Raw genomic sequence first — 12,879 nt, forward strand, 5'->3', positions numbered from 1 at the left:
GGGGAGAGTTAAGACGTTAGTAAGGCAGGGATCTTTCACTGAAAGTTAATGCATGGAATGGTCTACCTGGAGAAGTAGTAGCAGCAGAAACAGTAGATAAGTTTTAAATTGGAATTTGATGTGTACCTAGAACTGCTAGAAGCATTGGAGATACATGGGTATAGGTATGTGGGCAGGACTTACAGGTAGCTTGAGCATGAATGGGTGATTGTGTTCATCTCTGTGCGGAGTGTCATGTCTGTGAGGGTCTCGTCAAGGGGTGGTGTGTGGTTGGTGTTGTATATTTCTCACCCAAAACCACCTTCGCCCATCCCCTCTCCCCCAGCCCCGAAAAAGGAAAGTAAATAAATAAGGAAATAAAATTAAAATTTTAAATTATAATAAAAATATTTTAGCTATCCATGAGCGTGCCACATTGTCTCATCCCCACTCGTCCCCTCATTCGCCCCACTGAAATTGCGTCGTTTTCATGGATGTAAGTGGTCTGGTCTTTTGGCAATTTTCCCACACATAGAAACCAAGTAATGCTCTCGAAACGTTCATATAAGGGGTGCCAATTTGATTCATGCAGCTGCATGAAGAAGTCAATGTATTTTATTTGCCAGATGTAGATGAACCCTTCATATGAACTTATCTAGAGCATTACTTGGTTCCTCCTAGGAACACAAGGGTAGTGCAGCATGCACACGAGATTTTTTTTTGAATGTCCCTTCTTTTCTATTGTATGACATTTTCTACAAGCTATGGAATGTCCCTTCTTTTCTATAGTTTGCCACATGGCACATCCCATATAAAGGGGACTTTTCTATGCCCCTGGCATTTCCCCCAAGAATACTATTCGAGAAATCATCCTCCAGTGCAAAGCGTATTCTACGCGAAGCATGGGGGAGTAACTGTAAAGGAGAAAGTTTCACAATCTGGTTCATGAATAACAATCTTTTACCGAAAAAGGGGGTGGAGATTTTGAGTTCTGGGAGAACTTCCTCTCACCTCCTAAAACCCACATATGGAGATAACAACCAATAAGGCAGCTGCTTGTCTGTGTGTCGCAATTTTTCTCACCGATGGCCGAACAGATATTTGGCAAACTTTCAGAGGTCCACAGTGAGTGCCGGGAAGTGTTTTACGCAAAAAACGGTTTTTTGAAAAATAAAAAAGGTTGATTTAAAAAAGATGTATTGCTCTGTTTGGTGTCTAAACCTTTGTATCCACATCTACATGAAAGGTAATATTAAATGATCCCTGACCCAATTCCTTAGTGGGTATAGGAAGTGTTTTACGTCCCACAAAAAGTTCTTCAAAATGTCAATAGGATTGGGACAATACCGGACAATGCAGGGTACCTCTTCTGGTACAGTGTATAAACCAAAATAAAATGGTACAGTACTTGATTCAATAGTTATACTAACTAACAGTGTGCAGCAAGTTAGTAGACATTTAAAGATCCCACTGTGTCCCTTAATACCAAAGGTAGGTGAACTACCACCGACACCCTCGGCAAATGACAAATTCCTGCCCTGATCGTTAAAAGGCAAAGGCAAACCACTCGGTGTCATCAGCTTCGGGAGCATCAACACTCTGCCCGCAGAGAACACGAGAGATTAAAAAAAAAAATGATAGACGAGCTACCGACCTCATCAGCACCTTATGTAGAGGCCATCTATCTATTACGTACGCAAGTACCTTGCGCTAAATCGAGAATACTGAATTAGTATACGAGGTTTGAAGAAATTGGAGTGGAGTGGAGAGGGAGACAGGTTCAGGAAAGGGAAGGGCGTGGATTGCATGGAAACCTGGGTTGCTTTTGCCTGAAAGCTTCTTCGGCAATGTTAGAAAATGGCGGACATGCCAGGAGAGGGCGCTGCATCATGGAGCACTCGGTTCTCAGCAGACACGTTAAGCCGACCGTCCTTTGTGCGGTCACCTATTCGATCAATGGTTCCATATAGTGTTTCAGGCGGTACCCAAAGACCCAGGCACGTCGACCCTTTTAAATGAGCTGCATATTCGGAGTCACGAGATTATAGACTGCATATGAAGGCTTGCTCGAAGTTCCGTAATTAGAAATAAAACCAAGAACGACAATTATCCATTCGGAGTCGAACTGGTGAAAAAGTGCATTCGGCCTCAGTCGGGTGCGGTCGATCCCGGCCGGGGCTGCCAAGGCCCCTCGTGTGGGCGGAAGCGCTTCCCTGAGGCGTCGCTCGAAGTCCGAAGGCCCGGTCATGATCCCAACCCGGCCAAAGTATGGTCGCGCCCTGGAAAGGTAGTTCGAGTAAGAACAGTGGGTTCGAACTCGGCAGCCGGTATCATGGCTTACATGACGAGCGACCTAGACGTGAGGGTAACGTGACTACTTTTGTTTATTCTCTTCAGAATTGCGTCACGAACGTTCTCTATCTTTGCACTATTTGCACACTATTTAAAACTTCGATTAAGAACATTCTCCTCGCCTTGGGTTAATACATCTTTCTTTTGTGAGTTAATAAGTATAACCATTGGTTACCTCATCGCTCTCTTATGCGTGTCTGCGACTGAAATGACGTCATCACGCAACTCTCAAGGCTCGGCGTCCTATATCTTTCTTCTGCGAGTTAATAAGTAACCATTAGTTACCTCATCGCTCTCTTATTGGTGTCCGCGATTGCAATGACGTCATCACGCAACTCTCAAGGCTCGGCGTTCTATATCTTTCTTCTGCGAGTTAATAAGTAACCATTAGTTACCTCATCGCTCTCTTATTGGTGTCCGCGATTGCAATGACGTCATCACGCAACTCTCAAGGCTCGGCGTCCTATATCTTTCTTCTGCGAGTTAATAAGTAACCATTAGTTACCTCATCGCTCTCTTATTGGTGTCCGCGATTGCAATGACGTCATCGCGCAACTCTCAAGGCCATAAACTCGGGCCGATTGGGATTTAATATATTTACACGGGAAACGAACTTTCAAACTGGGTGTCTCACTTTGGGGATGATTTTTCAAGTACATTGGTCGGTTGCATTTGTTATTTTGTCTGTTTGTCACCGGCCTACAGGACACAATTCGAAAGCGACCGTCATTAAACTTCACCAAGTTGTAGAGGTCGTCACAATTGAGAAGCCTATTGATTTTCGAGGTCAAAGGTCATCTGGGGGTCCAATTTCTAAAATCGCCATTTTTAATCCAATCGACTTGAAAATTGAACAGCATTTGTATATCGAGTCACTAAATTGGGAAACCAACTATCTTTGAGGTCAAAGGTCAATTCAAGGTCAAACTTCCAAAATCATCAATTTTCATTTGAAAAACCGTCAACTTTAATCCGATTGACTTGAAAATTTAACAGCATTTGCATAGTGCCTCATTGAATTGGGAAAACAATTTTTTTGAGGTCAAAAGGTCAAAGGTCAACTCAAGGTCAAACTTCCAAAATTATCAATTTTCATCTGAAAAAGTCATATATTTTCATCCGATTGACTTGAAAATTTAACAGCATTTGCATAAAGCCTCACTGAATTGGGAAACCAACTATTTTGAGGTCAAAAGGTAAACTCTAGGTCAAACTCCTAAAATCATCAATTTTAATCTAAAAAAAAGTCATAAATTTTCATCCGATTGACGTCAAAATTTAACAGTATTTCCATAGAGCCTCACTGAATTGGGAAACCAACTATTTTGAGGTGAAAAGGTCAATTCAAGGTCAAACTTCTAAAATCATCAATTTTCATCTGAAAAACCATAAATTTTCATCCGATCGACTTGAAAATAGAACAGCATTTGCATATTGCCTCACTGAATTGGGAAACCAACTATTTTTGAGGTCAAAAGGTCAAAGGTCAACTCAAGGTGAAACTTCTAAAATCATCAATTTTCATCTGAAAAATCGTCACTTTGCATCCAATTAATCCGAGCTTTGATCAAGATCGTCAGTTTTAATCTTGATGAAATGGACAATTTGATGGATCAATGGCAATCTTTTTTTGGGGTGGTGGGGGGGGGGGGGGGGTGGATTTTGCAAGTATCGTGCTCTGCATGACGTCTTAAAATTTGTTTTTCGTTTTGTTTGTGAACAAGATATCTCAAAAGGTTGTGGACGGATTTTGATGAAATTTTGCAGAAAGGTTGGGTATGTGAAAAGGACGAAATAAGTAGATTTTGGTGAAGATCCGGATCCGGCTACTAGAAATTTTAAAGTGATTCTTCACCATTGGGAGATGTGGCCAAAAACGATATGTAGCAGGATATCTCAAAACGTTGTGGACGGATTTGAACGAAAATTGGTGGATAGATTGGGTGTGTGACAAGACCGAATCTATTCGATTTTGGTGAAGACCTGAATATGGATTCAGATACGATAATTATTTAATTATTAGGTCATTCTTCACCATTGAGAGATCGGGTGAAAAGAGATATATAACATTATATTTAAAAAAGTTATGCACAAGTTATGACTAAACTTGGTGGACGCGGTGGTTAGGTGACAAGAACAAGCCGATTAGATTTTGGTTCAGCTCTGAATCCAGATTCGGCCTATCAGTGGGATAGAAACCATAAACTGTTCAGCCTGGTGGAGGTATGCGCTCTACCGAGTGCCATTCTCGTATTACAGGTTGCAATCAGAAAAATGATTCTTTGTGCAGGTCTAAATGTTGGCAAAAGGCTGAAAGTTTCATTGACTGTGTCATGGAGAACAATTCCTCAAAATTCGGTCACAATTTCCATGTTGACAATCCACATATCAACGTGTACAACATCCAGTCAACTCGACACACGGACCCACCCGTGTCTCAACATTGAGACCCACCTGCATCTCAACAACCAGATACACCTGCATCTCAAAACACAGTTCCACCTGCATCTCAACACCGAGATACACCTGCATCTCAACACCCAGATACACCTGCATCTCAACACCCAGATACACCTGCATCTCAACATCCAGATACACCTGCATCTCAACAACCATATCCACCTGCATATCAACACCCATATCCACCTGCATCTCAACACCCAGAATTACCTGCATCTGAACATCTAGACTGACCAGCATCTCAACACCCAGATCCACCTGCATCACAACATCCAGACTGACCTGCATCTCAACACCCAGTTCCACCTGCATCACAACATCCAGACTGACCTGCATCTCAACACCCAGATCCACCTGCATCACAACATCCAGATCCACCTGCATCACAACATCCAGACTGACCTGCATCTCAACACCCAGATCCACCTGCATCTCAACACCCAGATCCACCTGCATCACAACATCCAGACTGACCTGCATCTCAACACTCAGATCCACCTGCATCACAACATCCAGACTGACCTGCATCTCAACACCCAGATCCACCTGCACCTCAACACCCAGATCCACCTGCATCACAACATCCAGACTGACCTGCATCTCAACACCCAGATCCACCTGCATCACAACATCCAGACTGACCTGCATCTCAACAACCAGATACACCTGCATCTGAACATGCATATACACCTGCATCTCAACAACCATATCCACCTGCATCTCAACACCCAGAATTACCTGCATCTGAACATCTAGACTGACCAGCATCTCAACACCCAGATCCACCGGCATCTGAAAAACCAGACACCTGCATCTCAAAGCCCAGACCCACCATCTCAATCCACCCACCAGACCCAGGTCAATACCCAGATCCACTTGCATCTCAACACCCAGATTTACCTGCATCTGAAAACCCAGATCCATCTGCATCTTAACATCCAGATTTACCTGCATCTGAAAATCCAGATCCATCTGCATCTCAACATCCAGATTTACCTGCATCTCAACACCCAGATCCACCATCTCAACCCACCCACCAGACCCATTTCAACACCCAGACACAACTGCATCTTATCAGGTACATGCTCATCATATGACATTGGTCATTAACCAGCCCCTTGGTTAGAGGAGTACACGGTCTGGTAAGCACATGATGTATGGCCACGTGACTTCGCAGTAGACAAGGCCATGTTACAACTGTTGACCAACCCCATCCAAATGCTATTCTTGACACAATCACAAAATCCATCACAGTGTAGCAGCATACTGAAACACTCATGCTGCAACCTTTGTGCTTGGTAGATGTTTAAATCGGACAAGCACGACCCAACAAGTAGTATTTGTTTCAGATTCCCAAGGCAGACCCTGAAGAACTGTTCACAAAGCAGGAACGGATCGGAAAAGGCTCCTTTGGAGAGGTCTTTAAAGGCATCGACAATCGCAGCAAGGCCGTCGTTGCCATCAAGATAATTGACCTGGAAGCTGCTGAGGATGAGATAGAGGACATTCAGCAAGAGATCACTGTGCTGAGCCAGTGTGACAGCCCTTTCGTCACAAAATACCATGGTTCGTATCTGAAGGTGAGGCTGGGTGATCGATGACAAGTTGGCGGAACCGAGGGTTGGAAACGTTGCATTTGGGAAGAACCAATCAAAGGCATTGACATTCTGGCTCCATAAATCTCAAGCCAATTTTAAACTGATGATCTCCCATTGAACAAAACACTTAGCCTTAGATTATTTCGATGTTCATTGGACGATGCGCTCCATTTTTCCACCTCTGGGTAACATTGCGTGGTAGGTACACTGGTGTTTTGTTATTTGAAGCAACAGGATAACTTGAGGTTAAAGTGGTGATCAGAGAATCTTTATTCTTAGAGTAGAGGCACTACTGATTTGATTGGGTTGGAAATTTATGTTTCTGATCACGCACGACTCAATTGGCCTAGTTTGCTGACACTCCATAGAGCACAATCTGAGTCTTTTTCAAAGTTTTTGTCTTGTGAGGCAATACACCTCATGGCTGAGGCACACAACAGTGACAGTGACCAGTGATCTATGCCAACAGACCAATTACATTATTGTGTGCTCTGTGACAGTTCACACTACAGCGTGGATTAACGAAGTGGGAAGGGGAGGACTATTTACACTCTACACTACAGGGTGAGTCATAAGTCCCAGGACATGGTTTGAGAAGCTTATTCAAGATTTGTTTACACCATCTGCCAGGGTGAGTCATAAGTCCCAGGACATGGTTTGAGAAGCTTATTCAAGATTTGTTTATACCATCTACCAGGGTGAGCCGTAAATCCCAGGACATGGTTTGAGAAGCTTATTCAAGATTTGTTTATACCATCTACCAGGGTGAGCCGTAAATCCCAGGACATGGTTTGAGAAGCTTATTCAAGATTTGTTTATACCATCTACCAGGGTGAGCCATAAGTCCCAGGACATGGTTTGACAAGCTTATTCAAGATTTGTTTATACCATCTACCAGGGCGAGTCATAAGTCCCAGGACATGGTTTGAGAAACTTATTCAAGACTTGTTTATACCATCTACCAGGGTGAGCCATAAGTCCCAGGACACGGTTTTAGCTGCTTATACAAGATTTGTTTATATCATCAACCAGGGTGAGCCATAAGTCCCAGGACATGGTTTGAGAAGCTTATTCAAGATTTGTTTATACCATCTACCAGGGTGAGCCATAAGTCCCAGGACATGGTTTGAGAAACTTATTCAAGACTTGTTTATACCAGCTACCAGGGTGAGCCATAAGTCCCAGGACACGGTTTTAGCTGCTTATACAAGATTTGTTTATATCAACCAGGGTGAGCCATAAGTCCCAGGACATGGTTTGAGAAGCTTATTCAAGATTTGTTTATACCATCTACCAGGGTGAGCCATAAGTCCCAGGACACGATTTTAGCTGCTTATACAAGATTTGTTTTTATCATCAACCAGGGTGAGCCATAAGTCCCAGGACATGGTTTGAGAAGATTATTCAAGATTTGTTTATACCATCTACCAGGGTGAGCCATAAGTCCCAGGACATGGTTTGAGAAGCTTATTCAAGATTTGTTTATACCATCTACCAGGGTGAGCCACAAGTTCCAGGAGTAATAAAATATTACAGTAACAACAGTAATACACAATAACAGGAGTAATAATAACATATTACAGTAATATAACAATTGTATGACATCCGCCGTTTTCACGGCACAAGATAATTTTTCTCCATGCGCGGTGTGAAAACCGACTCAAGATACCATGTGTTATGGTGCCAAATGTTTCCTGAATGCCTTGTTTCAGTTCATCAACAGATGCCATGCGATGTTCTGCAACCTTAGCTTTGATGTACCCCCACAGAGCATTGTCACAAGTGGTCAGTTCAGGCCACGTGGTGGCCACAGAAGCTGTCATCCTGTTTTCATGATCTGCATCTGACAATTCACAAATGACAGCTGGTTACATGGTTTCATGCGAAGGTCCTCTTTCACTGTGCGACGTAACGAGGAATACGAAACACTCAACTCTGCAGAACGTTTCCGCAATGATTTTTTCGAATATCTGAGAAAGGATACTTTAATGTTTTGAATTCCCAAATCATGATTATTTTGGTCATCTGCTGCGCTTTCTGTCGAGTGCATTTCCAGTCTGAAATGCCTTTTTCCCCCGAAGAAGATTTAATTTTGACGGTGCTGGTTTTCCAAAACGCTCCTTAAAGTCTTCTTGCACCTGTTTCATCTTGCTTGTGTTTCTCCTCTCGTGGTACCACACCACTGATACCAGCCTCTCTTCCACTGTAAATGGACTGGTGTCTGCCATCTTGGTTCAATGTATTATTTGTATTTTCTGAAAAAAAGAATACAGTATAAATACATGGTATAAACAAATCTTGCATAAGCAGCTGAAACCGTGTCCTGGGACTTATGACTCACCCTGTAGAATGTGGGAACACCACAACGTAAAATGACAAGTGATTGCCAATCATTTTTCTACCTTAAATAATGGCAACCTACCGAATGGACTACAGAAGGCCTTATAAATAACATAGGTTTTATAAGCAATTGTTGGTGGGATACGCTATTGTTGAGCTGTAAGAGAGAGAGAGAGAACAGATGCACTGATGGATGGGCAGAGTGATCTGATGGGGGTCTTTATTACCTGTAGGACTGAGTGTTTGCTTTATTCACCTGACTTTTAATTTGTCTGCTTGTTGTGGCTCACAGTGCAGCAAGCTATGGATCATCATGGAGTACTTAGGAGGCGGTTCAGCACTTGATCTGGTAAGTTGTATAATGCGCCATTTATGTATTAGTACACCAGTGGGCCCGTTTGGTCTTCACAGCCTTGCAGCATACCTGCCTGCTTGAGCATTAGCTTGCCTTTCACCAGCAAGCACAGATGTGCTTGGACCAGGGTGGGGGGGAGTGGGAGTGGATTATACAGTGCCTTCAGAAAGTATTCACACTTTTTTCACATTTTGTTGTGTTACAGGCTGAATTTAAAATGGATTAAATTGAGATTTTGTTGTTACTGATCTTCAAATAATACCCCATAATGTCAAAGTGAAGTGTTTTGTTTTTGAAATTTTAACAAAATAATTAAAAATGGAAAGCTGAAATGTTTTGAGTCAATAAGTATTCAACTCCTTTGCTATGACACTCCAAATTGAGCTTGGGTGTATCCAATTTCTTTTGATCATCCATTTGAGATGTCTCTACAATTTGATTGGAGTCCACCTGTGGCCACTTCAATTGATTGGACATGATTTAGAAAGAAACACACCTTTATGTATAAGGTTCCACAGTGGACAGTGCATGTCAGAGCAGAAACTTGACCATGAAGTTCAAGGAACTGTCCGTAGAACGCCGAGTTAGAATTGTGAGGAGGCATAGATCTGAGGAAGGGTCGAAAACAATTTCTAGAGTGTTGAAAGTTCCCCAAAGCACAGTGAGCTCCATCATTAGGAAATGGAAAGAATATGGAACTACCCAGACTATCTTAGAGGCTCTGAGAACATGAGGCAAACATTCTGTGGTCTGATGAGACAAAAATTGAACGCTTGGCCTGAATGCAAAGCACGACATCTGGTGGAAACCAGGCACAGCTCATCACCCATCAAACGCCATGCCTACCGTGAAGCATGGTGGTGGCAACATCATGCTATGGGGATGCTTTTCAGCGGCAGGGACTGTGAGACTTGTAAGGATGGAGGGAACAACAAATGGAGCCAAATACAAGCAAATCCTTGAGGAGAATCTGTTTCAGAGTGCAAAAGACGTGAGACTGTGGTGAAGATTTACGTTCCAACAGGATAATGAACCCAATCATACAGCCAAACCAACACAGGAATGGCTTCAGAACAAGAACGTGAAAGTCCTTGTGTGGACCAGCCAAAGCTCAGACTTGAATCCCATGGAGAATCTGTGGAAAGACTTGAAGATTACTGTTCACTGACACTCCCCATCCAACTTGACAGAGCTTGAGCAAATCTTAAAGAAATAATGTGAGAAATTCCTTAAATCCAGATGCGCAAAGCTTATATAGAGACATACCCAAGAAGACTTGAAGCTGAAATCACTGCCAAATACGCTTCTACAAAGTATTGACTCGGATTGAATACTTTTGTAAATCAGATACTTCTATATTTTAATTGTATTGTAAAAATTTTGAATAAAAAAATTCCACTTTGACATTATGTGGTATTATTTGTAGATCCGTGACAACAAAATCTCAATCTAATCCTTTTTAAATTCAGGCTGTAACACAACAAAAATGTGGAAAGTCAAGGGTTGTGAATACCTTCTGAAGACACTGTACATTCGTCATTATTATTGCAAAATGAATAAATGATACTATTATTATTATAGTTCTTAATATTATTACTATTAATTTTCAAGTAACTGAGTAGGGAATCCGATAGGCCGAATGTCCGTGTAAGATCGTATGTGTCTCCATGCGAGGAATGGAGCTATGCTAATTAGGTAGGGCTTAAGAATCATCCCCAGTGTGTAATTGCCCTGTGATTTTCCTGATGTTTCATGACAATTAAAAAGCACAACAATTATAACCACCACATTCACCGACAGTATAACCGGACATGCCGATCTACAGAGGAACCCCGCCCAGTCGAACATTCCCGAAGGACGGCTAGGCCACGCCCCGAGCTTCGTCAGTGGGCATCAAGAATGGCTATGAGGCCACGCTCCAAAGGACGATTGGTTGGAACAATTCAACAGCGCTGGGCGATTGGTCAGAAGGATGACATCGGAGGGAACCATCGAGAACGGAGGAGGAAAAAGCGAAGGGATTGCGATTGTTCGCTCTCTCTGTGCTGGGCTTTGTGATGAGCGGTCTCATTTCCTTCTCTCTCTCTGTTCCGGTGTTCGTGGCAGGCGGTCTCAGTTTGTTTGCTCTCTCTCCCTGGGCCTACGGTGGAGGCGGCTGCGCGTTGAGCGGTACGTGCTCGAGAGGCGAGTGGTAGAAGCCCGGTGGATCCTGTCTATCGGAGGAGGAGCGATTTTGGCTGCCTCGCGCAGGCAGCTGGCTGTGGCGCGACTTTGCACCATTGTGCGTTTTTCCGCGCAGCGACTCCATTCAACGACCACCAGGGTTCGAGGGCCATTTGAGGATGCCAGGCTGAGTACCAGCCAACACACCACACCACATTTTATGTTATTTCTTTCTCCCTGTGTCTGTATTTGTGTCTGAGTGGAGGATCCTCATTTAGGAATTATAGATTTTACCTCACCTTTCATTTCTTTATTGCCTGCATTATTTTCATTAAATCATTATTTGTTGCATTTTCAATTTCTTGTCTTGTACGCTTATTTGTTCATGGTTTCGGATAAACCCTCGTCCCGTCTGTCCGTTCAACTAAGACCACGGGACCTCCGTTTCCCACACACGCCATACAGAGGAACCGCCATTGGTTCAGCTTGCTCACCTCAGAGTTAACGCTCATTTTGGTCTTCACTGAAGACCTGAGGTCTTCACTACAGGGTTGATGCGACAAGCAACAAGCAACAAGTGTCGCCTGCCACGCTGACACATGGTCTCTGCCCTGCTCATCAACAATTAGGAGGTTTGCAGTCAGGAACATTAAATATAACTAAAGAAGCACACTAACCTTATGACATGACACTGACTGTCATGAAATTCTGTCTAACGTCTGAACCCAGGTGTCATGCGTCTTTTGCCCGCCCGTCATATATATATATATATATGTATATATATATATATATTGTTACGGTCCGCGGTTAAGGATGGTATGTTTGCCGAGCGGAGGCTCCGTGGCCGAACAGTTGTTCCCCAACTAAACCCGATTCACCCAAACGTTGGCCGTATAGCGCCACAGATATTCAATGTGGAAAAGACTAAGACGACGAATGCAAAGAGGAAGAAGAAGAAGACGTACAGAAGAGTAACGGGGTTTATTATTTACACACACATAAGCAAAAAGAGCAGTCACGATTATTTACAGGGGACATGAAAAAGCAGGTAACACAGTGCAAATTACTAGCTTATACAGACTTAGTTTACTACCCAGGACAGCACGAACAGAACAAACTCACGTACGCAAATGGATGGAAGGGTAGGAATCGTTTGGAGGAATGAGCAGGTGGAATCACAGGGCACAGCGAGCAGGTCCACTCCGGGCGGGAAGCGAGGAGCCGGCAGCTCCTTGTATTCGGCTTTACAGCGCACGCCGGCAGGGTCACTCGCTGCCCCGTCAGGGCTTCACGCGGCTGGTTGAAACGGGGCTGGTTGAAGCGGCTCTTTGTCAAAGGCTTTTCGTATCTCTCACGCAACTCCGGTGCAACTCTGAACTCTCTCCCGGTGGACTGCCAACCCTCTCACGCACCTGGACTCATCTGCCGTATCTCTGGTGTAGCTTGTCCCAGCGATCGTCGCACCCTTCTCGCATACCTTCAGCGTGGGTCTGACACGCCCTCCTCGGTTTCGGTACCGCCCTCCCCCCCATGCTCTGTTTCGTGACCTTGTATGGTAATCCCACGGGCTTGTCTCCTTATTTGGGCATGGCGCCGACGGCACGCCCCTTGTGGCGAGCCACGGGCTTGTTT

The 12,879-nt window shown here is 43.7% G+C and overlaps 1 protein-coding gene across 1 annotated transcript; it reads left to right on the plus strand.

Annotated features, from left to right (window-relative positions):
- Positions 1–1,836: 1,836 nt before the first annotated feature.
- LOC144889295 (uncharacterized) lies at positions 1,837–10,300 on the plus strand. The gene is made up of 6 exons (XM_078769399.1): positions 1,837–1,976; positions 2,065–2,344; positions 6,141–6,371; positions 9,022–9,078; positions 9,188–9,212; positions 10,275–10,300. Exons 1-6 carry the CDS (start codon positions 1,837–1,839, stop codon positions 10,298–10,300), a joined length of 759 nt encoding a protein of 252 aa, XP_078625525.1.
- Positions 10,301–12,879: the final 2,579 nt, after the last annotated feature.

This window comes from Myxine glutinosa, unplaced genomic scaffold (genome assembly GCF_964187855.1).
Source record: "Myxine glutinosa unplaced genomic scaffold, kmMyxGlut1.1 SCAFFOLD_2330, whole genome shotgun sequence".
Lineage (NCBI taxonomy): Eukaryota > Metazoa > Chordata > Myxini > Myxiniformes > Myxinidae > Myxine > Myxine glutinosa.

Coding starts and splice junctions, on each gene's coding strand:
- LOC144889295 (XM_078769399.1), top strand. CDS start 1,837: ATGGCGGACATGCCAGGAGAGGGCGCTGCATCATGGAGCACTCGGTTC. Junction 1,977..2,064: donor GGCGGTACCCAAAGACCCAG/GCACGTCGACCC, acceptor TTCCGTAATTAG/AAATAAAACCAAGAACGACA. Junction 6,372..9,021: donor ACCATGGTTCGTATCTGAAG/GTGAGGCTGGGT, acceptor TGTGGCTCACAG/TGCAGCAAGCTATGGATCAT.